The following is a 26,364-nucleotide window of genomic DNA, read 5'->3' on the forward strand; positions in this document are numbered from 1 at the left end:
AATTCGTTAACCAGACTCATTGCTCAGCTTTGGTGGTTCAAAAAGAATCGCTCAGCTGTAACACCCTTCCGGTACCCAGCTGCCATGCTACTCGAAGGAAGCACAAGGGTTTGGGATACTGCCAGATTGCCAAGCCTAGACAAGGGAAGCCGGGACGCAGAGGTCGGTTTCGAACCACGGACCTTCCAGTCAGTAAATTCGCGCTTTAACCACTTGAGCCATCTCGCCCACGAGTGTGCTTCATTACTCAATCAACGAAGTTCATTAAAGCCTCCATTTGTATGCGAACTCGTGTGAATGGAAAGTGATCCGTCATTTGCCAAATTTCGATCACCGTTATGCGACGAACCATGCACCTCCGTGACCTATCGAGCCGTACTGGGAGGTGTTCGTTCGGCATTCTAACTTTCGGTTGCCCAGTAGGAACTTCCATTAAAGAATATGCCCGTCATCAGAAGCTGCGTTGGTCTGGCTAGGTATTGTGCATGCCGAACCATCGTTTTTCAAAGAGAGTGCTGTTTTCTGTGCCCAGTTCACACTGCCGAAAGCAGAGAGGTGGCCAGTTCTTGACCTGGCAGAGGGGTATGAGAGGGATTAAGAAACCTTTGGGTGCTGTCGGTGGAGGTGGGGACCGCATGATCCCCACTGCGCCTGGTCGGAGATGCTGCAAGATATGCCCGCTTATCGATGTCAGTAGCATTCGTGTTGTCAGTTTCTATCCAGATTGCCTGGATGAGTGTCTGAAGGTGCAGGCACCTCGGAATGATTTTAGTCGTTCAGCTGTATCACCTTTTCGATGCCTAACTGCCATGCCACCCGAAGGTTGCACAAGTGCTGGGATAATGTCAGGTTGCCAAAGCCTAGACAGGGGAAGTTGAGAGTTAGAGGTCGGGTTTGAACCACGGACCTTCCGGTCAGTGAATTGGCGCTCTAACCACATGGGCCATCTCGCCATCCATCTTTATTATTTTCTTCACAAATAACTCATGGTTGTACTGCAGTGAAGCATCACTGTTGAGCGCTGATGTCACGCTGTCCACAATGATGTTGGTGACTCACACTCTCGTGCCAGGTTTGTTAATAGTTAGCAGTCTGGTCACCACACTCTGTTGGTCGTCCAGATTGGTGGTTGCAATGTGGTGGAGACTTTTAAAATGTGTTATTTACTTGCTGTTCCCGCCAAATGTCACTGCTTGCATTGACAACTGATTGAAGACAATAAAGCAGCATTCTGGAGGGGTGTTATTTGATATATCATGATTAAACATATCCACAATTCAACGCTTTTGCAACGAAAACCATTTGTGAGTGAGTCCGATTTTCTTACCGGCAGATTGAACACCGTTAGCGAACTAGCGTAAAACCTCAAGTTAGTATCATCTGTTCATGCAGATTATGCGAGGAGATCGTGTTTCTTGCCTAATTATTGCTTGGCTGGAGTCTTCAGAGTGGGAAAGAACCCGAAGCGGCCGACTAAAATATTACAGGGCTTTCATGTTTCCAAGTAAGAGGGAAGATTGCGATACCTACCAGAAACTGGGTGAACCTGCTTTGGATTCGTTTTTTTGTTATCTGACATCCATAGGAATCGCAAATGGAGATAACCACTCATCGCTGGGTCTCAGCTGCACTGCAAGCTTCAAAATCTCGTGGCTTTGTGATTTTCACGGGCAGTGTGACTTTTTGTTCTGAGTTTGCCGTCTGTCTTCCGATACACAGTTTCGCGCTACAAATACATGTTTACCAACAAACTGTACTGTACGCAGTACAGTGCTATCAATTGCTCTCAATCGCTTCCTACTGTTTTGTTTTCTACAGGTTATCCACTCCATGCTCCAGAAGTGTATATCCCGTATTTTCGGAAGCACAACGTCTCCACCATCATTCGACTAAACAGGAAGGTGTACGATTCACGGCGATTCACCGATGCAGGATTCGATCATTTCGATTTATTTTTCGCTGACGGGAGCTATCCACCGGATGATATTATGTTACGATTCCTTCAGATTTGTGAACAGGCTCCGGGAGCAGTTGCCGTGCACTGCAAAGGTTAGTGTGAGAATGGTTTGCCCGCACTGTCATCGCATATTCTAATGCAAAGATCAGAGTTTTGCTTGGTTCGCCACTTTTCCCAATATTTTTGTGTAGTGCAGCAGATTCAAAACCTTTCCACCACTTACTTCATTGCGTATTATCAGCCGTGCACATCTCAAGAAACTACAGGGAGTTTCGAACCCGCGACCTCCTTGTTTCTAGCTGAACACGGCCGTTTGGCAACGAGTGGCTGATCAGCATTGTGGTTAAGTCGCATTTGAAGGAACGTTCCTCAGTTTTGTGTGCTAAAGATTCCACTCCGGGCGCCCGAAGGTTTGTTTGCATAAACGTGACTCAACTCGAATAATTTATCAGCGATTGGGAAGCGATTGGATATGAATACATATCCAACACATTTTGTTAGCGACTGCGGCTCACCATTGTTGTAATTGTTCTGTTTGTTTCGAGAACAGTACTGGTTTTGATGTAGCGAGTCCGAGTTGTTGACATGTGGTTCCCCTTATCAGTAACTAAACCTCCACAGCATGGAAGCGGACAGGGTTGTCTTACAGTGACAGACAAGGAAACCGGTCTTCGATAATCGAGACTATTTAGCACACCTAATGGTTTTAAACAACGCATTTATAAGATTTGGTTACGGCAACGAGCAGCCTGATAAGTGAATAACCGTTGAATTTTTTTTGCTGAGCTGGACATTCCGGTTCAAATGGTTTCGTCACCGGTCGAGGTGACATCATCAGTGCATTGTGAGTGGAAGTACTTATCACTCGCCCAACTCCTACTCACAACGCACTGATGACAAGGCTTTTTAAACTAAGTACGAAATTCCGCGAACAAATTGGCGGATATGATGACAACCTGAATTACGAATATTCTTTCCTGCCACTCAGTTTTTCATCTGAAGCTTTCATAGCATCATAGGGAGAATTCAGTCGCTCTTAATCTTCGAGGTGACTCAACTCGCGGAGGCGTTTGTTTGACCACAATTTTTCCATGCAACATAAGTTATTCCGTTGCGTTTACATCATCAAATGCTGCGGACCCTATCCATCATCAGGTGAATACGACTGCTTCTGATCATGTCGCATCGTCTGTGAAGAAACCAAACATATTCTTATATCTATTGTATCGTCGAAAAGACAGCGGTTTCGGTCTAACACGGCACCGTGCAATTTTGCAAAATGTGATGAAATTTTGAATGCATTTCGAATGAAGAAAAGTCACATAGGATGACTGTATGGAAAAGGAGCATTCAACGCCAGTGGGCCCGCCGTCATGAAAATGGTTGAACTAAGACGACCAAATCCTGTGGAAGGTGCTTGTTAGTGGTGTTACAATCAATTAATCAGTTTATCAGCTATGAACTGTGCGCCATAGGCACATTGGTTCCAGCTGCTACAGTTTCGATCACCGGAAAACAGGAAAGTGAAACATATAACCAAGCCTTGGAGGTGAAGGCATGTTCATTTTTTAAATTGGGTAGCTACGCATTGAAGGCAATGGTTTCAATGCAGGAGCGCCACTGACTGCGCGATTGAGCCGTTTCCTCCAATGTCAATAACCAATAATGGTGATTTGAGTCACGGGAGGCGGCAGTTGCCCGCCCGACTTAGTTCACTGGTTAGTATTTGCGTACTTCGTCATGCCGTGCACCCACATTTGTTGCGACGATTATTAGTTGAAACCTGTGCACACACCGCCGAATCTCCCGCACATCCACTGATTTCGTTGACTGGATTGTGGATGGGGTCAGTGAAGGTATAGTACGTTGGCGTATGCTACACTCATAGTCCTCTGGCGAACGCTGAATAATGGAGACGATTTGCACTGAATGTGGGAAGCATTTTCATACAATACCACAAGCCGTGGAAAGTGAGAGTCCCAGTATAGCGGATTCATACGGATTGTTACTTTTCGTGGACAGGTGCATGCTGGACATTTCTACCTGGTTATGGGCGATACGAGAGCTTGGAGAAGTGGGCATCGGTGATTGTCTCGCACTTTTTTGTTTTCAGCGCTGGTAGTCCACTCCACTGGTAGTCCAGACAAACGAGTTTATTTTTCTCGTAAGAATGCCGCTTTCCTACGTCAAGCTTTGCAATCGTTTTTAGAAATTGAGCTCAATACGCTTAGGAATTCCACCAGATCTAACACTTCATTCATTTCAGCCATGCAGGTTGGTATTGACTTTTGTAACCACCGCTCGCATATATACAGTCTATCGAATCGAGGACAAGATTAATCTGATGGGTTCTGTAAACAGTTCACTGATTCGGACTTAACAAATAGCTAAAGTCTTTAGTTAGGCGAGCGTTTCGTGGTTCGTCCAAAACTCTGGCTTCCTGCCTTACCCGTCTAAGCTTCGGAAATCTGACAGTATTTTAGCCTTCATGCTTCTTTGACTAGCATGGGAACGGTGCACCGAAAGTGCAGTCACTGAGTTTTTTTTAACTTGAACGCGAAGTTGCTCATTTCCAGCTGATGTGTGTCCCGTCTGTCACGCAATCGTACACTTTGATAGACTACCTCTACACTACTCGACAAGTTTGGGCACAATATCCTCACCGTACAACTGACGTTTGTTACACTGTCCCAAGTAATGCAACTTCCGCTTCAGCTAGACTGCCACATCTGGATAACAGAACAATGACTATGCTTATCACGTTTCGACGTTTAAAATTAGTATTTCAAGCTGTGGCATGTGATGCTTCCCACCAATCTTCACTTTCTAGCAACATGCTCCACTGTGGTTGGCTGTCTGCTTTTTGAAGGCCAGTCTTATACACGGTCGTCCTGTTTTTCCCTGTGTTCAACGCACCACACGTGCATCGCACAGTAGTCTCTTTTATATGGTCCGTGACACTTCGCTCTGTTTATATTGTTCCTCTGCTTGTTTGTGTCCACACAAACTCAGTATCTCTCGTTCTCCCATACATGCTTTCCTACCCTTGAAACGCATACTTTAAGTAGAAAATGAATAATTTGACGTCCACCTAAATCCACCAGAATGCCAATTTTTCAAGTTTTTTTTTATTTGACGGGGAATCATTACGGACCCAAGGATTTGCAGTTCTTGGATGTCTCTGTTACTTTTGTTTTCTCTCTACTTTGGCTGCCCCAGTCCCTAATCTCGCTTCTATCGGAAATCTGTGGTAGAATAGTCAGGGTTATTAATTTCACATGTGTGCACAAAGCTAAGTCCACAGAATCATGTCCACCAATCCGTACTATCCTTCTATCAGTTTGATCTCGCAGAGTAGATTTTGGTTCTTCATGTGTGGAGAGTCCGCTTGCAAGTCGGCTGGCGTGGTAAGTCAGGGAACGTTTGACGAACTACCCATGGAGAACGCGAAGAGTACTGCTATATCACGCAATTCTGCTGGTCGGTTTTCTGTCCACGAATTTCCTCAAGAATTAATGGGAATTCAGAAGGGAGCGTACGAAGAATCGTATAAAAAAGCAACAACTTGAAATGCGCGAATGTATAGAAGGGCGTCAAATTCGGAGCGTTAGTGTAGTACAGATTCAACAATTACCGCGGGATGATTTTGAGAAGCAGTGGTCAGTTCCAAGTCAGTTTTTAGGCTGTAGTATCGTCCGCCATGTTTACGGACGTGGCCGTCTTTTGTTTCTGAAGGCAAAACTTGCAATTGGATCTGGTACAACCAACGCCACCAAAATGCTAGCCGCGTTCAAAAAAGAGGTTAACTGATTGAGATGGTGCTCTGTACACGGGAATTACCGGACTGCTTTTCCCTCTAGATAACTCGAATTATAAGTACTTTCGTCGTCCGATTCCCATTTGTTTCACCCCTGCCAAACAAGCATGTGTTGCAACATCCAGTAGTTTCACAGCTAGATGAGCTTGGGCAAGTGGGAAATCCTGACAGTTCAGCTCGAAGTTCTTGTCACTACGTGTTCTTCGATCCTGGATTACATATGTATTTCAATCAGTTAGCGGCCTTCCTGATGTTCATATGATTCTGGGCATGCTGCGCACTTGCATACAAATTGGGAGATCTCTATATCGCCGCGTACTACTTCCCTGGTTATTTACTGATCTCAACGCGCGGAATTCACAGAAGCCCGCCGGTTAGACCGCGGACCGGTCCAAGATTAGTAACGAGGAAACTAATTAGGAAAACTCCACTCTGACGCGTCCTGTACTTACTCCAACATCTTTGTGAGCGCAAGTGATGATGGGATTATGATACTTTAGCCAAAACTTGCTTCTAATTAGTATCCACCGATGAAACCTTCAAGAAGGAAGCCAATGCGAAAGAAGCTACCAAAGAAAAACATGGTTTTCACTAGGTTACATAAGTAGTCGAGTAGGTTGTCCTCATTCGCATTCCAGAACGTTCTATTTCCGAGCACACCGTTTTAGCTCCACTATTTCTCCCTGGATTTACAAATGCAAGTAAATACCTGCAGGTGATACCAAACTTTCTCCTGAACGACCGCTGGATCTCCTCCGTCCCCTTCACCTATTTGACGGGAAGTCCTTGGATTCCTTCAGAGACAGATCGTAGTCACCTGCAATGGGTGGGACGCGTAGACACCAGTTCATCGATAAGATCTACATCTGCACGTTTGTTATCGGAGTCTGTCATTACAAAAAGTGTCAAGTGTCTGATGATTTGTACTGTGTTCTTTTATCTTGTTGTCTAGCACTACCAGTTTGTTGTAGATGCTCTGTTTACACTACCGAGTAACAAAATCATATCCGAACCATAAAAGTGGCAATCCGGACGACGTAGGAAGTGCTAGAAACATCAGCTGTTTATCTGACTGTCGATTTTTGAAACGCCTACAATAGCAATGTGCATAGCCCGTGTGATATTTTCTCCCGGGGCATGATTTTGGCAGTCCTGTAATCAGAGTGTTTTTGTCCTAACATGTGAAATAATACTAGGAAGATTTGGCAGCCAACGCATCGACCAGCTTAGTGGTTGCAGCTATTCTGGGATTGTGCATACGTCCAAAGCCTCACCTTTTTTACGTAATATCGCTGGGATTTTTTCGTTTTTCATACTTTATCCATCTTGACCTATGGGAATTATGCTTTGCCATTTCGCTATATGTTACTGTGTTTTAAATATTTTTACACCGACGCACTCTAGCGAGGCACGCTGCCTCGATGAAATACCCTGAGGGATACTAGATATTTTTCTCCACGGAACCGTTTCCACGAGAAAAATCGTTCAGCTGTGGCACCCTTTCGGTCCCTAACTGCCATGCCACCCAAAGGAACCACGAGGGCTTGGATACTGCCAAGTTGCCCAAGCCCAGACAGGGGAAGTCGAGAGGCAGAGGTGGGGTTCGAACCACTAACCCCTAAGTTCACTCGCCCCCCTTTGGGAAATTGACGTATTCACAAACTACCATCGTCATCGTTAGCAATCCTTTCGGGAACATCCAGTGCTATGTGAATGTTGGTCACATGTCTGTCATAGTTTTCCAAGGTAAATGTCAAATTTAACTTCATGTGATTGGAACCAAGCCGTTCCCCGCTGACGTTTTACTTTGTCCGTTGGTGCTGGCCATATTTGTGCGTGGCGAACAACACTCAAGTAGGAGCTATTGCGCCATGCTTTACTGCCTTCATTTTGTTAAAATACCTGAATTTGTTCCACCCGCTGATATTCTGAGTGCCAATTTTACAGTAATCAACCGTGTAACTTGTGACAGTCCATCTACAGGAAAGACTCCACGTGACCTAACTATGCCACTTTTCTGAGCTTATCCAGCTGCGCTTTTGCGCCTTCGCCAACTGGTAATGGCGTTGGGTATAGTTTCAACAGTAATTCTACGGACTTTGTGGGTTGAAAAAAAACGTCAGTCTGCTGTTAGTCAAGCCCTTCAGTTCTCTTGGGTATCAACCATGGTGCGTGTTTGTTGAATGAAGCAGAGGTATAGAGAAATTGCAGCGCTGTTGTGTAAGTAGCTGAAGCTGACTCATCCGCGTTGTGTTATATTGGCAAGTGGTATCTAAATGTGAAAAGTCTTTTTTGCGTGTGAATCTACCAGTACGAATAGCCGATTTTATCGGTTGCGAAAACTCCGTTGACCGTAAGCTTAGGGAAATTAAGTGTCACGGTAATATGACAGTCATGGTTGTGGCTTATTTATGTGTCTCGAGTACCTTCACGTGACCACGCCGCATATCACTCCGATTGCTTACGTCACCAGCGTGTGCAGTCAGCCAGTTCGCGTTGTATTTTTCAGCAGACAGTCACAAACCAATTCACCGATTCTACCAATCAGTGAACAAGAGGCACCTCACGCATATAGGGAAGCGTGGTGCATCGGTATCCAAACGAGAGCGTGAGCGTCGTTTGGTTGTGGTATTAGCGATTTGATCCACTGGTCTATATCGGTTAGGGACGAATCCAGTATTATTTTGGTATATCATCATTGCGAGGTATTCCGATCGTCTGATTCGTACTGCACCGAGCTCAGGCAAACAGACTGACACAAGTGTATAACAATTTTGTTGTGCAGGTAGTTTTGAATTGGAAGTACTTTTGCATAACCGTAGTGTTGGCTGACTTATCTCTGCGGTGGAGTCTCAACATCCACCGGTTCCATCTTCAGACGGTTCTTCCGAAAAGTATTCAGAGAAACCAAACAGACTGACATAAGAGCAACCATATCAGTATCTCGTGATTCAAGTGTGCACAAATTTTGATACCCCTGTGTCAGATGAGAATCGCTTTAACAATAGTTTTTGCTATACCTTCAGGGTTATTGGTCGTCAAATAAATGGCATACTTCGATCATTAGACACTCGTCATGTCCTCCCGTTTCTAGCTGGGGATGTCGCCCACAAACGAAGAGGTCAAGCTTAAAGTTGTGCCAAATTATGACAACCTCAGATGTTTTGTTACCGCCTCCGTAATTAAAAACTTAAAACTGTTAAGATAGACTTACTGTTCCGATCTTGCCGACCGAAAATAGCCATGACTGGAGGCACGGAAACCAAAACTGAATCGACCCCCCTGTAGTTGTATCATCACTCGGGGTTTCGAAACGATTCCAGCGACTAGGACGCACGGCTGACCAATCGGCTCTTTTATGTCCAGGTGGTGATCACTCGTTGACGGAAGGTATCGTCATAACGCAGAACAGATGAAAAGACGTATGTAGCAAGTAGCTATAATGCATTTATCCAGTATATCGGGTTGTCACGCCCTGCCTGCGCGTAAGCTTGACTGTTACAAAATCCGTGTAAATCCGGACGTTCCTGTTGTGTCTTGAAGTACGGTAGTGCAACTCTCTATCGGTCCCTTGGCTTCCTGCTCCGCCCACTATGGTATATCAAAAGGCACGGTAGCTCTACACAGCCCTTTATGGAGACAAAGGAAAATTAGTACAACTGTATTTATAGGGTAATCACAGTGTGTTCCACAAGGTCGTGCCAGAATCTCCGTGAGGGGGCGAGAGGCGTCGAGTCACAGGTGCTCGACTCGGATTGGCTGACATTCTGACCAATCAGGGCATGCCCTCGTTTGGCCCGTGTTCTGCACGTGACACATCCATCCAAATAATGTGCTGTTTGGTTATTAGGGACGGCTGGCCCCCGAACACCTCCCCCTTGAGAAGGCTGTTCAACCGACTGCTGCTTTGGACTCCACTGTGACAACTCCTGGAGTTGCTGTCGCATTTCCATCTGTCGCTGAGTCTGTGTGCATGCCGATCTGGGATCTGGTACCCTCCACTTGGGAGGTACATCATGGGTGTCTACCTCCACTTGGGAGGTACATCATGGCTGTCTAGTTCCATGCCACTTGGTCCCCTCACTGAGCCGCGGTTTGTTGCCTGACGTTAGTTCGCATGACGCGGCTGTGCCGATGATCTTACGTGTGCCTCGTGTTTGACATCGTCGACCCTGCGTCCACCGTGGGGAGCATTCCCCATATATTTGAATCAGTGGCTGGTCTCTGTGTGACTGTTGTGGCGTTCCTCCTGCCGGCCCCCCTTCCTTGACTCTCAGGATAGCAGTAGAACGATCCACCTGAAGCTGCGACTGTAAACTGGAGGGTTCAGACCGCGGGTGAAACGTTGCGGCTGCTTGCAGGATTCACTAAATTGCAATTTGGTGAGGGGGCTACCGCTGCCGGACGCCAGAAGCTGAATAGTCGCTGTGTCGCGTATGTTCCATCTGGTCTTCGGTTTGGCTATAACTGTGGCGACCACAAAATCGTCAGGACGTGATGTTATCGTGAGCGTATCGGGGCCATTTGCAGTTGTTTCGTCACAAACGGCATTGAGGGGTTCATCCAACAGTTGAAGCTCATTAATCCAATCCAGGCCCAAGAGATCAAGGCCTGTGTAGTTCGTGAGGTAACAAGTGCCACTGAGATGAATTCCCTTGAACGTTACGGAACAGTTCAGCTTCCCGGTCAGTTTGAGGCTTCCACCAGATGCATTACGAACGATGCACTTTGTGGGTTCCACTGGTGGCCTTCCAATTTCGTTCCAGGTTCGTTTTGAAATCAGAGTGAGGTCAGAACCTGTATCCAGTTGGAGAGTAACTGGTGTGCCATTGATACATAATGTGACAAATTTACGTCGACCAGGTGATTTCATCCTGAATGTGGCGGTCACAGCCTCTGCCTGCGTCCTTTTGTCGGGTCGGTGTTTGCGCGAGCTCCTGAAGTTGTCTCTGCAGAATTCTTCTTTGTGGCCCTTTCGACTGCACTTATTGCACCTCTGGTTCCGGTAGGGACAGTGGCGTGAATAGTGTCATTCTTCACAAAACCAACAGGGTGTGGGCGGTTTTCTTGGAGTTCGTTTTGAACTTGACTTCCTTTTGGAAGTTACTTTGCATACCATATCCGGCTGAGATAATTTGGAATGTCCAATCATGGCAGCATCAGCCTTGAGATTGATAAGATGCTGGCATTCGGTGGTAAGTTTCTGAAGCGTCAACTCTGGATCCTGTTCAATTCGATTCAGTAGCCGGGTCCGAATATCTGCATCGTGTGGTGATTGAAGACCAGCCACAAAGATGAGACACTTGAATTGATCCTCGGTCATGGAGCTGAGCTGAAAGCGCTCGCATTCTCTGTTGACCACACCGGCATATGTGATGAAATCCTCAGTATCCCTTTTGGTAATCTTGAGACACTGATAACGAATATTGAACAAGGAACTTTGCTCACCGAATATTTGGGCCAGAATTTTGACAGCATCTGCGAAACCAAGGTCACGAGGGAGTTTGGGGAGAATGAAATTTGTGAACCGATCGTGTTCAGCTGTCCCTAGTTTCCGCAACAACAGTCGAACTTTCCATGCGTCATCAAACTGAGCAAAGTGGGCTTGAAACATGTCTTCATATTTCTTGAACCAACTTTCGAAAGTTCGTCCAGATTCAGCATCAAAATTGAATTCAGTAATCGAGCTGGCAGCATCATTTGCGGATGAAGACGGAGGCTCGAACGTTTTTGTGGCGTTCACGGACATCATGCGCATCACAGATCCAACAAGCCTTATTTGTGCTTCTTCGAACTGCTTCTGTTGCTGTAAAATTAATTGGAGTTGCTCTGCCGAAATTGACATCGTGGGTTCGGGTTGTCACCAGTTGTTGTAGCTTGCTGAACTGTATTTATAGGGTAGTCACAGTGCGTTCCACAAGGTCGTGCCAGAATCTCCGTGAGGGGGCGAGAAGCGTCGAGTCACAGGTGCTTGACTCAGATTGGCTGACATTCTGACCAGTCAGGGCATGCCTTCGTTTGGCCCGTGTTCTGCACGTGACACATCCATCCAAATAATGTGCTGTTTGGTTATTAGGGACGGCTAGCCCCCGAACAGTTCCCACATGTCGCTGAGTGATCACTATCGTATGCTCACGTTATATCACTAGTCGTTTCAACAGTATTGTCGGTTTTTGTCACTCATGAGCATTCTCCGAATAGTGTGTAATACCAGAATTTCAGAACTTTTGTGATAAAATGAAAATTTTTCAGAAGCCACTGATGTGCGATGGATTCTTCGTCAGCTCGGGTTTCCGACTTCTACCAATGAAGACACCCGTGAGATTCAAATGGTGATATTTATACTTCCATCAGCTGGCCTCAATTGTCCAGACTGTATGACTTCAGCGCTTCTGATGCTGACAGGACACCATCTGATAAAATCGAATAAGCCCGGTCTTCTATGTGGTGACAGCCCGTGTTCAGCCTCTCAGATGAGGAACAGCAGAGATCTTTTGTAATTGCATTTCAACGGCTGTACAGTTGAGTTCCAGGTAGTCCGAACGAATATTGGAAAGTGTCTTTGATGCTTTCTGTGCTCCCGTACTATCCAGAGGGATGGTAAACTCTCTCACCGCTAGATCGTGCTCTCAGTAAGAGTGGATGAACCATCCAGAGACAAGGCGATATTCATCCATGCATTTTCAGAGTGCTAATCCTCCACTGACACTGCGTGGGTCCCAATAAAGCGCTAGTTGATAATTTTGAACCTCCCTGGTGAGAATTTCCACCAAATATGTTGGCACAAAAAGACAGTGTAATACACTCTTTACAGATCTTGTACATATTGCCTACGGTTTGCTGATATCAGAATTTCACGATGGGAGGGCACGTTAGTGCACATTGCCTCCGTCGGCATTGAATTCAACCGTTACATCGAAGTAGTGTAATATGACGGGCAGGTCTTTTCGATATGCCAATGCATCCTTCTCACCTTCCACAAACCTGTCATTTTGAGAAAGGATAATTTATTACTTACCTTGAACGACCAAGGACCGGGCCTTTTCCAACAACTGACCTATCTTCTGAAGTCTTTGGAGTTGCTTGCTGCTAAAGCATCAGCCAGGTGAACCACTTTGGTGCACAAGAGATTTCTGTTCATAGGAAGTCCACCGTTCTGACACCTGAATCGTTTATTTCCATACATCGTTCGGTTCAAAATCTTGCAGCAGGACAGTGTTTAATGGGAACTGGAGATCTTAATCAACAACTTTTGTTTCTGACAGACTTTTGGATTACCCTTCAAGATATGGTGATACGCTTAACTGCGGAACACTGTGACCTTTTCTTAAATGTTCAGCTGCGCGATTTGCTGACTGGTGATTCTACGGCCCGTCAAATGGTGTTTGTGCACAACTACAGAGTTATGTGAACCGACATGACGGAGGAAGTTGTGACGATGGTGGTGGTGGAACCTCCGGAATGTCAAATTTCGCTCCGAAACTAGATCGAAAATACCTGACACTCTACACGGGTATGTATCCACTCGCAGCTGATGAAAAGCCTACCCGCTTTAGAAGCACCCACATTTACCAACTTAGATCACTTAAAGGTTAGGGCTGCTCACGCACCCACATTTACCAACTTAGATCACTTAAAGGTTAGGCAAAGCTGCTCACGTTTGTCTCGTGACCAATTTTGACGTCCAAGAGACGTCCATCATGCCTCGAGATAGTTACATAAAACCTGTTTTTACCACGGCTACTTTTACTTTCCGGCTTCTAGCAAGCTAATGGATCAGTTGAGGTTTGATAACTCGTACAATAGTAACAGGTCAAGGGTGCGCTCATCGGTAATGGTCGTTTACTATGGCTAGGTTGTTGCCTCTAAAAATCGATAGAGATACAACCGTACGTAATGTTACCGGGACGCCTTAGTAAGGTTGGAGAAGGAAGTACATTGGTCATTCGATGATATGCATCAAGCTATGAACGTTTTGATTGCACACCTTAAGACTGCAAAATATCATCTACCTGGTTGAAGAGCATGTCAGTTCTCTTTTAACAGGGAAACATGCTCATTCACTGACAGGTTGCACCCCTATAATGTCCAAACGAAGCAACTTAGTTCCGCTATACAATTCTAGTCTCTATCCTCCCACTCAGTAGCGCCCTTACCTTTGCTTTCATTCTAGTTTTCGGTTTATGAGTTTTTCACGTTATAATCAACTCAAGGACGGTCTGGAGCAGTTATTCAATGAAACGAAGCATCACAGAAGATCGTGCTAAGATCGCTAATCTGATGTGGAACGCTTATATTTACGCCTCGTATTCACGTCCTATCGGTGACCATTGAACGAACGCGTAGCTTCATGACCGTTATAGGTACACAACCAATGCAGTATTATATGTACTCGGTCGCCTTATACCAGGTAAAACGGGTTCAACTTGGATGATAAACGCTCCTTCCGTTTCCGGTGTCGCCAGCGTTACGTACAATGACGATTGAGTCGTTTTTAGTTTGTGACGCAGACGCATCGAGCGTCCGTTTTTTGCGTCAGCAAGTGTCTAATGAAGACAGTGGTCGAGGTTCCAGGACTCTCCTCAGGTTTCCGACATCTGCATGCAGCTATCATGCGATTCGGATGAAATTCACCGTCACTTAAGCGAGTTTCGGTGTGCCTTAATTTGTAGTCAGCTGACCTCGTTTGAGTGTTCGGGCACCACCGTGTTTTAGTGCATCCGTTGAAGTTAGTTGCCATTGGGTAATCTGTTTCCCTTTTGATCCTTCTGTACCCTTAGATGATGTTTCGGTTGCGCGTACCGTTGTTTTTTTATTAAAGACGATGTTCCAGAGGGACGGCATTTTACACACGTTGTTCAGGAACGATGAACTCAGACAAATCACGTGCACGACTGCGACCACTTTGACTCGAATGGTATTTTCTTGACGTGCGGTGGTTGGTAATAACCGTTTTCTTCGTCCTAGCCACATACGACAAAATCAGTAACCATTTAACCCATCCACTGAGATGCAAACGGCGACAAACTTAGGAACGTTTAAGCTCTTTCCTTCTGCATGGACAAGACTGAAATATTAGGACATGGAATGGGTTGCAAAGACAAGCCTTTCGACCTCTCTGAATCTTTACTCGGTATTTCATGGGATACTATGATTCGGGGAACCATAGATGTGTATTGTGTGTTCTTCTGTTCCATTTCCGTTTTTACGTAACGACCCTTTCGTACTGGGTGCCGTTGGGATCAATGTAGGCCAGTACGTAATCACCAGAAAACAGTAGTATTGTATTGCAAAAACAAGCGATTTTCCGGATCTCTGGGATTGTCGTTGTCACGGTTCCTGCGTAATTGCTAGCTATAACCAGTGCCCCGACATTACACATCAGACTAATCGTGTTGCAATGAAACTTTTTATAGGATTACTTTGTCATAAGATATTAGGACTATATAGCTGCTTGAAGTAAGTGAGGAAATTAAAAAAATTGGACGTCGTAGCTTTGTGTACTAAGCCACTATCAGTACCTGACAACACCTGAACACGTCATCCACAAGTGATATATTTCCCCCTGGGCTGGCCTCATTTTCCTAACCAGTTTATTCCACTAGATGAATTTCGCGATTCAGTTACAGATCGCAATAGCTCCTATTGTTACTTGTTTCTAGGATTCGCGGCCGAAACCAATTCGGTTCCTGTTACCAGAACGCACGCTGAAGAATCCTTCGCTCATTATTCAAGGTTACCTTGATGTGGCCGAATTATGTGCGTCATAAGTTTTGAGGAAGACATACTTCACTCATTGTAAAATGACAGATATAAACACGGTTCGCCACACGTTAGTATGCTTCGTTTGGCTCAGGCATCGATGTGTCTTTCCCTCCTTTTTGGGAGTGGTTTCTTTTCTTAGATGGTGCGCACGTTGACTTTCCATTCCCTCTTCGTGCACTGCAGACAAACAGTTCCCCTTGTATGAAGATCAAACTACCGGCTGATTTTATGGCTAGTTTATCCTTGAATGTTCTCTTCATTATGCAAATAACAGCTTATGGTTTGCTTCCCGTTTCTCTCCTATAATGGTATGTGCTTTCATGTCTTCCAATAATGTTTGCCGTAGAAACAAATTCTTAGAGTTCACCCTCTCTCTTGAATTATCTTACTCTGTCAGGGATATGTTTTGGATAATAATTTTTTCCTTGTAGCTTGCTGTACCGCTGACTCTTTGTGGCTAAACTGCTAAACTGGACCGGGGTTTTCTCTGTTCGTCCTTCCATTCCTGACTTTTCTTACCTTCGAAGTACGCCCGATCAGCATTTCTCCGCCAAATGTACTAACCAGCGTTTCAGCTTCACGGTACTTCTAACACTTTCGTGTTCTATAAACGGATGAACAGGACAGCGGTGATATCTCAGTGATCCGACGACAACAATCAGCTGATAGATGCACGTTTGTGAAAGGCAGCAAAAAGTAGACTGCCTTTTCATATGCGTGCCAATTGGCTTCTACTTGTTGCTATGTGCTTTTGCTATGGCGATTTGGAAAATCGATTACCCAGTATGTAACATGATGCACGGAACGAAAGATTGTGCTGGTCTGTCACGAGGAGCCAACATAAATCATTCGAAATTATTAAAATGGAAATAAAGCTTCCGCAGCAGAGTCGTACCCTAAATGACCCTTCTCGTACTTCCAAGAGTTGAACTCACCGCCGGATTCACAGACGCATTATCAAGCAAATTATTCCGCCTGTAGACATCGCCAAAGCTGTCCATTATGAGGAGGATCACATGGAAGATGTTAGATACCAAATTGGTTTTATAATTCATTGTTGAAAATGCGGACTACTCGCAACGTCCGATATAATTAATAAAGCTATAAGCCGTACTCGACACATCAAATCCCTCCTTCGAATACGCACTTCCAACAGATTTTTGTAAACATACACATTGCGTTCGTCTAGTTCCAAGCAAACCCTATCTACTCATGCCATATATTGGAGTTAAACTTTTGGCCTTCCAACCCTTTGCACTGTTGTCCTTTCGGCAAATGACCAGCCAACTTCAAACTGCATTCTGACAAGTCTCACTGTGATTTGCACGTGAACAGCTGGTGGCCGGTTCTGTCCAACTAATGACTCGCAGTCAGAATGAACCTCTTTGCTTTTCCACAGCCCACTTTACTTTGTCGAATTTCATTGTATTGTTAGTACCATTGGACATCGTAAGCTACAGACAGTCCGCGACTGGTTTCACTCGCCAGTCTGCCTGATTAAATGGTTTTTTAACTTCCCTAATGGAACTGGAACCTTCTGGACACATCGAAAACCAGAGATTCAGCTGAGGTCTAGTTGAGTCTCCCATTAAAACAAAAAGAGTTTACGAGTGTGTGTATTTCGTTTTCTGGTGTTTGTTCTGATTTGCACATCTAAGCTGCACTAACAAGAGTCCCAAAGGGGCTCCACGCGATGGCATTTACGTTTTTCAATAGAATGCGCAGCAGATGTGTCAGGGTCTTTTATTAAGAGAACAATGTGTGCTTTTGAAACAGACTCAGTTGAATTTGTACCTTAGATATCTGCAATATTTGCAAGTTATCCTAAATGTCGTTGAGCTAATTAATGCTGATAAGTTACTGGGACACGACTGTACTGAAAAGTAACACCACCTCTTTTCATACACTATATTCTAGCGGTGATCTAACCGTCAACCTAATGAAGCGGAAGTTCGGGGGTTGGTTTGGGTAATCGAAAGACCTTCCCCTTTATTTCTATCCTGTGCAAGGGCCTACACTGGTTTAACAATGTCCCGAACACAGTAAAAACTTACATACATTCATGCATCCCTCATATTGATGAACAGACAACTCGTGCACAGAAAAACGGATCAAAGGTCTGAGCACCGTAAGCGGTCTACTTTTTGAAAACTTGCGGCAATGTTTTGGCACGTCAACTGACGTGCACAGTTAAGTGACGGTGCCGTTACTTCGTTTTTTACAACCAATGTTACTATGTCCAGTATTGTCAAAGTGCATAGAACATCGATAGGAAGGTATGGTTATCTTGGTGAATGCCTTGTCCACGCATTGGTATAGTGCGCACATCCAGCTTATTCTTTTTTAACGTTCAGAAGCGTCAACAAAGTCTCTTTTTTCAGGCCTTCATCTGTCTGTGTCTACTCCGTTTCTGGCTTAATCGCCCAATCAATGATATTGTTCTTCAGTTCAACTAAGTGTCGTTTTTCTATTCCATTCTTGTTCTGTATTTGATTATTTCTACAGCTGGATTAGGTCGTACTGGAACATTGATTTCGTGTTACCTTATGAAGCACTATCGAATGTCCTCACATGAGGTGATTGCTTGGTGTCGTATTTGTCGCCCTGGTTCGGTGATTGGGCCACAACAGCATTGGCTGGATTTGAAGCAGCACTTTTGTTGGAATATGGGTGACTTATATCGATCGAAACAACGCGTCCAAATTATACATGCACCACCAATGAGTGGAGACTTTGAAGTGACAACGAACGCAGCGCATACGTCCAGTGATTCGAATGCGCAGCAACCTGAACACCCGACTTGTGGAGATGGCCTTGACTCTCGTGAGACTTTAGCAGAAGGCGCACGAACTCCGGAGTTACAGATAAACGATGCAGAGCTAGAAGTGTAAGTTTCTTTGTTGTTTTATTAGGTGTCACCTGTCTGGATCTATCAACCTGTTTTACGGAGTAATCGTTTAACGGGACCATTCCGTCCCTCTTCGGAGCTAGTCTTTTTGGAACGGAACCCCGACCACCATTGTCCATTTCCACAGAGCTGACCAAAACTGTTTGTGAATGTATTGCACTGTCAGCAACCAAGTGATTCACACTTCTCATGGGATATGGGAGTTTTCTTTTCTATTAGAGCTTGAGTTAGAGATTCGAAATAAACGTGGTGGCAAACATCCAGTTAATCATCTCCCCCTAATCACAGTCCGATGCAAGAGCGAGACTGTCAAGTTAAAAACCATTGTGAATTCTCCTTGATTTCGGGACATCTTGTCTTCCTGAAGTTTGACCCGTCATGGGTGAGTCTCTGATAGAAGCTCACATATTATTGCCATTAGAGCTAAAAGATGGTTTTAGCACGAGTATGTCTGTACAAGCCAGTAGTTGTTTTTCTGATGGATTGACCTGTACGCTTCCAGGGAGCACTTGTGTTGGCTTGACCAATTCATTTCGGTACCCGTCCTTTATCGCAGGTCATGCTACTCTATATCCGTCAACAATATACAAACAAGTAACGTGATTCCCATCCTGTGTTCATTTACTCCAGTATTTTACTATCCACCTAATGGTCTTTATTCCATGACTAGGTCCTGCGTACAGGACCGATGCTGTCCTTTTTCCTCCACTTCTTGGAATATACCTCTCTTTTCGGTTTCTTCCACACAGCAGCGGACAGCCTACCACTATGACCTCCGGAGATCCTGTTGATGAGAATAGACCACCTTTGGCCAATACATTGCCTATTCCTCTGAGACTTTACCTCCCGAGAGATTCGGTACAACTAGATTCATTAGCGACAGTTGATTCTTCTTCGTCAATCCCAAAGTCACAACGAAAGTCAGCTACTCACCATAACGGCGAACCTACGTTGAAGACTATGAACAATAAGTCTCACCTGACCGAAGACGCGACTTCGCTCTCCGATTCTGTTCGGGAAGGTGTTGTTCCCAAGACAAGTATCAATTCCAATTCGAAAACCACGCCCCAAACAGGTTAGAGAGGAGCTACTTAATGAACTTGGTCATTCACAACTGCTTCCGAAATAATTCGTGGTCATGGGCTAACAATATGGCCTCAAGTAATTGAAGTTTAGTACTCCATCTTCCTAAGCAACTCCCCATCTAAGCGCTCTTTCGGAAAAAGGAGATATTTTCGCATGTTCACCGTGTAAATGTATTACTGTCAAATTGTAAGCGACCTCAATCTACGATGCCCCCAAAGGACGGAAACCGCTTTTACAGTCCCTATTTTTTGAATGTGAATCTTTTTTATGTGTTTAACTCTCCAGCAGTTAGCTGAAACAAGTTTTACGGTCACTTGTTAACGCGAGTCTTACTGAATTTCATTTATCGAAGGCAGACCAATGTACGAGAGACACCTGATAGTTTATAGCTGGTGGCGCCGTTCGCAACAGTCATTAAATAGATTTCCGTACAGCCGAAGGAGGGCGAGTGCCTCAACGAGCTTGTCTCTTTCCGAAGAGTTCAAATCTGTGCTTATTATAAAATCACAAATGGAGAGCCTAACGTTTGTGAATGCAATGGATATTGGCGCTTGTTAGCCATTATTTGGCATGGTATAACATTCTTACAATACTCTGTCTCTTTTCGTTGAAAATTCATGGGAGAATATATTGAGGCTGCTGATGATTTTGTTCATGCCCCGCCGAATACACTGAAGGTATTGATGACCCGTGGCAAGGCTTGTAAATATCAATAATCTGTTAGAACATGCCGGAGAGCGCACTGCAGGGATGTCCTTATTTCGGGCCAGTTCCGAAGTTTTATTACTCGGTCAGACGACGGTACATTGAAGCAAAACAGAGGCATTATTGCACGTCAACTTCTGACTTGTTTCATGCATTTATTTCTGGTTCAATAATAATAATTATTATTATAGTAATAATGGGGAGAGTGAGTATACATGGCCGCATTTTATATCAATTTCGGTTCGTGCAGGAGTGTGCATTTGGACAGTACTTCAGAGTGTGAAACCTATCAAATACTCTCGAATGATGTTTTTATGAAGATGGGATTCTGTAGTTGTTCGTTCAGCACTTATTGATCCCGTCCCTTCTGTTCTTTTGGGGTAAATTAGTAAGTTTTCGGTCTACGGAGGTTGTTCGTTTGATCAATGTGGTGTAAAGGGCGCAACTTGCTCTTCAATCATTTGGAAAATGTTTGGGACCGATTGGTTAGTCATCATTTGAGGAAGGTTTGATAAATGGCAATAAATCCACCGATTGTTTACCAAATCTCTCTGAAACCGAACTTGCTCTCTTATTGCCTATGAAGACAATCGGTGCCCTAACCGCAAGTAACGCTATACAGCTCTTTTATCCATGTTAGCAACCATGAGCAGCGCGTTTCTCTTGGATCTCTATAGCATATCGAACCGGGAACCTAAGGCTGCTAGCTGAGCTTTTCACCATCCGGCCATGAGTGGCTGATCACCTGCCCAACTTGGGTGGAACATGCAGTCTTAGTCACTTTATCACACTTCCTGCACATTTCAAATTATCTAATTTTTATTCGGAACCAATTAGGCTACACCCGTCTAACATATTCAGAATCCGCGTGTTATCATTGAGAATGCACTGAACCGTCGGCTGTAAAGCGAGGCATTCTTTTCTCGCATAGTTTTCATCAAAAGCATCAATAGTTGGCATGCTATGGTAGTCTGATAGAACAAACTGAGCTGCTTACTTTGCAACACCCATGGAGTATACCTCGGATTCGCGTGAACTCGTGTTTTGCCGTTAATTTAGAAAACCTCCTCAAAGACGCTTCTTCCACGAGTAATTTTTATCCCCGTACAATGCATGCGCGTTAAACTCAGTGTTATTTTTTGGAAGAAACTAATAGAATGATTCACGTGACTAATCTATTTTCAAGCGGTAATCTGTCTACACAGATTTTATTTACCTGTTGTTCGATTTCCTTTTGTTTCAACACTTTACCCGTTGAAGTGACCACTTTTTTGAAGCTTTGGTCAGCTGTGCCGCACGCCAAGAAGTTGTTTCAAATATTTTTGAATTTTTCGCCTGAAGTCGCCACTTCAGCCCCGTAGACCTTCGTAGATGCGCTTGAATTGACACGTCTCTTTTTTTTAACCTCACAGGGACTGCTGAAGAGCCCGCTAAGGAGTTGACGCAAGGTGATCAGCTCAACCGACTAAAGCTCCTTCGCAGACAAATCCAAAAACGAATCACTCAGCTGGAAGCGGAGCGTAATTCGATTCAAACAAGGTCATCTAGCGGTCCGGCGGCGTACACTAGGCGCAAGAAAAATTCGTTCTCTGCAGGCAAGTCGGATCTGCCCTCCCAGAACAGAGTACTCGATAACTATTCGCATACCGCTACCTCTCCAGAATCAAATGTCCATGTTACGACAGCACCTGGTAAACAATCGAAAACGGACACACGAACAAAGCGTCCTCCATTGAGTAAGGAATCAAAGCCTGTGGCCTCCACTGATTCCGATGTCCTGTCGCCTGTAAAATCATCGACCTTGCGCAAGTGCGTCATTTCCGAGTTTTTGCTTATTTCATCTTATTTTCTTGATTCCGCCTCTTTACTATTGATGTTGGCAGCCAATTGGTTGCTTTTCTTGACACTAACCTTTAATGTCCGCATCATTTTTGCAGTACACAATGTTGGCAATTTCTCCAGTCTATGAACATTTGTTTACAGGTCTTTGGACTTTGTTGCCCGGACCTTAGGTAGTGGCGTTTCCGCTTCTGATCCTGATAACACTCGGGTACGAACGTCTTCACGATCTTCCTTATCGCAGAATCACCAGTCTGTCGCTGTAGGTCCTGGAAGTGTGGATGCGATTCTTATGGAGAAAAACTCTCCATCGTGTGTGACGTCGTCCGGTAACCACCGCTTAGACCCTATCCTTTTGGAATCCCCTGATTCAGCCAAACCACCATCAAGTCCGATTACTGGCATCCGTACAGTTGATGTAGCCCTTCACAATTTTGAGCGGACTGGCGTAATTCCCGGCAGCTCACTTCCAACAACTCAGTGTGGACCGCGGCTTAATATCCGCAGAAAGTATTCGGCTCCTCAGATGGCTGAACAGGAAACATCACGATTCTCTCATCGGCAACCGTCACTTCGCCTGCCCAACAAGATAGGACAACTGAGGTAACTATTATCCAGTTAATGGTTTTTCTACGCACTTTTTCTCTAAGTGTCTCCTCGTAGAGGGAGCTCCCATTCTGTGAAAAGTGGTAGCAACGAACGGCGGTTCATTTGGAATGTGGCTTTAGATTCTTCAATACACGCCACGTTAGTTACATATAAAAGAACACACAAAGCGAAATAAAATAATTCAAAATTACAGCTAGGAGTACATTACGGCTAGGTCATTTGAACAGTGAGATGCTCATGAGTCATATCGTTGCCTAGCACGTGCATTAATCCAGGCTTTCACAGCACGTAAGATATCGTTTGCCAGCTACCCAAAAAGCGCTAATTATCCCATGCACCCGGAAAACCTTAGCCTGCGTGGTTGGCTGGAATAAGGTGGGAATCTGAATCACCCCTCGCTTTCTAGACTGAACACAGTACTGTAATCTCCTCGCCCCTCCTGGGGCTCATCAGATGCTTGTATTCCTCGAAGTTTCGTCAACTTTATGTTCTACTCGTTCTGTCTTCTTTAGTTCCGGATTGACCATATCGGTTTGTACTTTTGTTTGCAACATGTGTTACACGTACTGTAATTACAACGAGTGTTCAAAATCGTACCGTCAGATTTTGCGATCGCTGCTCGGCCCCATTCAGGGAACTAGATGCGTTACACCCACCTGATGATTTTAGGATGCCACGCATTGGACAGAAATTCATTAGTTTTGGAAGACCGTTCCTCTTATCCGCAACTCTCCCACACAGATTATCAACATAATGTTCTTACGTGATTCTAATACAGAGTTTCATTCTGTTACCTGTATTACGCACGATTGGTTTCGGGAAACTGTGAGCTGTACGCTTTGAGAAAACTGTCAGAAATCCGCTCAGGCTTTCATCCTCCGCTTCGCTCAACTCATTCTCACAAATCTCCAGGTTTTGCGCATGCAAATGTTGAATGCATATTTACGTTACGGACCGAAAATGGGTGGCCGTTGTCATCATTTGTTGTCACTTATTTCGACATGGATTATCTTCCGAAACCTTACGGACTGTCGGCCATTAATCACAATGCATATAGCAACTGTGATACCTTCTCGCGAACAGTGCTTTGTCCCTTTCTCCTAAGTTCAGTCATTTGTCACGTCCAATAAGATCTGTTCAAAATGTGCCAACAACTGCATTCCTTTAGCGTGACAACCGAACTGTAAACGTAGGTCAGTAACAATATAACTTCTTTCGTGGTGTTCCTCCTTGGAAGGTTAACCAACCCTCAAGGAAACCAGAGTGTAGATGTTTTCATCAGGGCTACTGAAAACACTTCGACAAGTGTGTTAAGGAAGTGAGTTTATTCCCTTCAGGTGTCTTCTAGATGGAGGTGTGAGGTGGAGCACTGTGTTTACTTTCATCGTTGGATATAGGTCTGACAGCAGTGGGATATTTGGAACCGTATTAACCATCATTCTCGTCACAATACATTTCGAACCAAGTGATCTTTGTAAAGGGACTGCAGTCGGCCTCAAAGCTGTTAGGAATGATCAAGAAAATGTTAAGATACGCTCTTCGAAACCGCAAGATGGGTTACTGATCCATACTAAACACAAACCTTTGTAAAATAAAACCAATCCTCAGTCCACAACAAACGTATTTTTCCCTCATATATAGATATATCTGAGATAAAAACAACTCTCTGCACCTCATACGGATGGTCCTTTTGGAGAGTACGTTTTGGTCATCAGTAATTTTGTTCATGCAGAAAAAGGTAGATTATACTGGCTATCAGAAACACAAAGGAGAGTTTTTAAGTTTACCGGGAGTAAAACAGTTCAATGAAAGCGTACACCACGGGTTTAGTCAAAAAAGTTGCTTCGTGCCTTGTCCAGTGTTGGCCGAAAATAAAATCCCACACTTTTAAGCAAAATGCATTTCTGTCACACAAATCGACACACGGGATATTCGGCTCATACGAGCTTAGTTAACACATGTGAAAGGCAGCTGAGATCATTCGCTTCTTAGATGTCTGTGTCTATACGTGATTTGAGATGCTAATGAATCAACGGCAGAGCTTTGGTGGACAAGTGGCACACACATGTACGGTGAGAACTGACAGTACCGCGAGTAAATAGAGACTACCAAACCGTATGTATCTAGTGGATGAACTGCCATTGTCACTAGTCGGTGAGGTACACTTATGTAGAGCAGGATACTACTTCAGATTTGTGTCGTATGGAAACAAGGTGTCTTCATACTATTTAAAGGACACTTTTTGACATCTGTCTAGGCTGTGTGATTGGCGTTTAGTGATCACCGATCAACACCGACCGCACTTCTATGAAGTCCCTGAATACTCATCGGCTTTTACTAGATTGATGGAGTAATTGACTGGCCTGTCGGCTTCCCTATTGAGATTTTGATGGGGTTTTAGGCTCTCAGCAGGTTCCGGGCATTCTGGGGTTATTTTCAGACAGAAGGTGCTGCAGGATAGCTGATTGACATGGAAGAAACTTTTTTAGTCTTCAATCAATTGGGAAAGGTTTTGAACCGATTGAGAAGTCATCGTTTCAAAAGAGCTTGGTAACAAGAACTACCGATTGTTTACCAAGCTCTTCTGAAACGAAAGACACGAAGTATTTTCATTGGTGGTGGTGATTAAAGTTTTGTCCATGCACGTTGGAAAATCTAATTTAATGATAAATGTAACAACTTTTCTTGAAGGAACCATGAATGATGTTAATTACTTGCCTATGTCTCTGCTGCTACTTTTCACTTGAATGGATGGGAAACGGTTTTCCATGAAGAGTTCTCGCTCTCGAGGGACTTATTTCGAGGTTCGTTTCTTGAGATGCAGGTGGGTGTCTTTGAATGATTTGGTGATTCTGTACGACTGACAGATTCGGGAAGAAACCTTTCTAATCATGATACCATCCCCCAACGACATCGCAAACCCCGTCGCACTGTAGCAAGTGTTTAACGAATGTTTCAACATACGAATCGAAGTTATGTCATAAAGAATTCGTGCTCTGATTGTCTCCCGAGATAATCTCACCGATACTTGTTTCCTTGCTTTCAACTTTGTGCCTCATTCTATCATTTTGCACATGAGCATTATTCATATAGATTAATTCCAGACGAGAATCGACCTGGTCGAATGGTATTTACTTTATTTATACCTGACTGGTTGCTGTGACCTAGTCAGCGTGATTGCGTCGAAACAGGAGTACATTTTAATCGATAATACTGATGAATGCAAGCTCGAGGGACTGTTGACTGAGCTTGTCACGTGATGTCATATGACCAAAACAATCGCAGAGACGTTTGTTGAAGCATATCCTGACAGCACCCGCCAGGACTTTCCTTCAGTGGTTCCCACGATCACGTGATATATGCCAACTGACACACTGAAATACGGAATCATGTTTGAACTAGTCATCTATAATCAACTTCCTCCTTTCACACTAGCTAGAATATAGTTGTTTTCGCGCCGGTTTTAAGCTTAACCTTCGTTTTATTGGCATAATAACAGTTTCTTGGCAATCAACTTCCTTAATTCTATATCATCATCATCATCGACAGCATGACAGTGTTCAACACCGATGCTTCACTGCCGTACAACCATGATTTATTTGAAAGCCTTATTGTAAAGAAAAGAACAAAGGTGGATGGGGGAGCGACTTAGTGCTAGCTTAACACAATCATTCCGAG

General features: G+C 44.4%; 2 protein-coding genes across 2 annotated transcripts in view; one reads left to right on the forward strand and one right to left on the reverse strand.

Moving 5' to 3' along the window:
• Positions 1-26,364, forward strand: part of T265_07269 (hypothetical protein) — a gene marked incomplete at both ends in the record, with an annotated part of 64,515 nt that overhangs the window by 23,929 nt on the left and 14,222 nt on the right. The window contains 5 exons of the mRNA XM_009172747.1: positions 1,819-2,049; positions 18,045-18,426; positions 19,131-19,522; positions 21,651-22,047; positions 22,222-22,680. Of these exons, the coding sequence (XP_009171011.1) occupies positions 1,819-2,049; positions 18,045-18,426; positions 19,131-19,522; positions 21,651-22,047; positions 22,222-22,680 (1,861 nt within the window). The remainder of the gene's footprint in view (positions 1-1,818; positions 2,050-18,044; positions 18,427-19,130; positions 19,523-21,650; positions 22,048-22,221; positions 22,681-26,364) is intronic.
• Positions 3,413-7,543, reverse strand: T265_07268 (hypothetical protein; the record flags this gene model as incomplete). Its single annotated transcript, XM_009172746.1, has 3 exons — positions 3,413-3,538; positions 7,205-7,410; positions 7,438-7,543. The coding sequence occupies 3 exons, from the start codon at positions 7,541-7,543 to the stop codon at positions 3,413-3,415; spliced, it is 438 nt and encodes a 145-aa protein (XP_009171010.1).

This window comes from Opisthorchis viverrini (genome assembly GCF_000715545.1).
Source record: "Opisthorchis viverrini unplaced genomic scaffold opera_v5_163, whole genome shotgun sequence".
Taxonomy (NCBI): Eukaryota; Metazoa; Platyhelminthes; class Trematoda; order Opisthorchiida; family Opisthorchiidae; genus Opisthorchis; species Opisthorchis viverrini.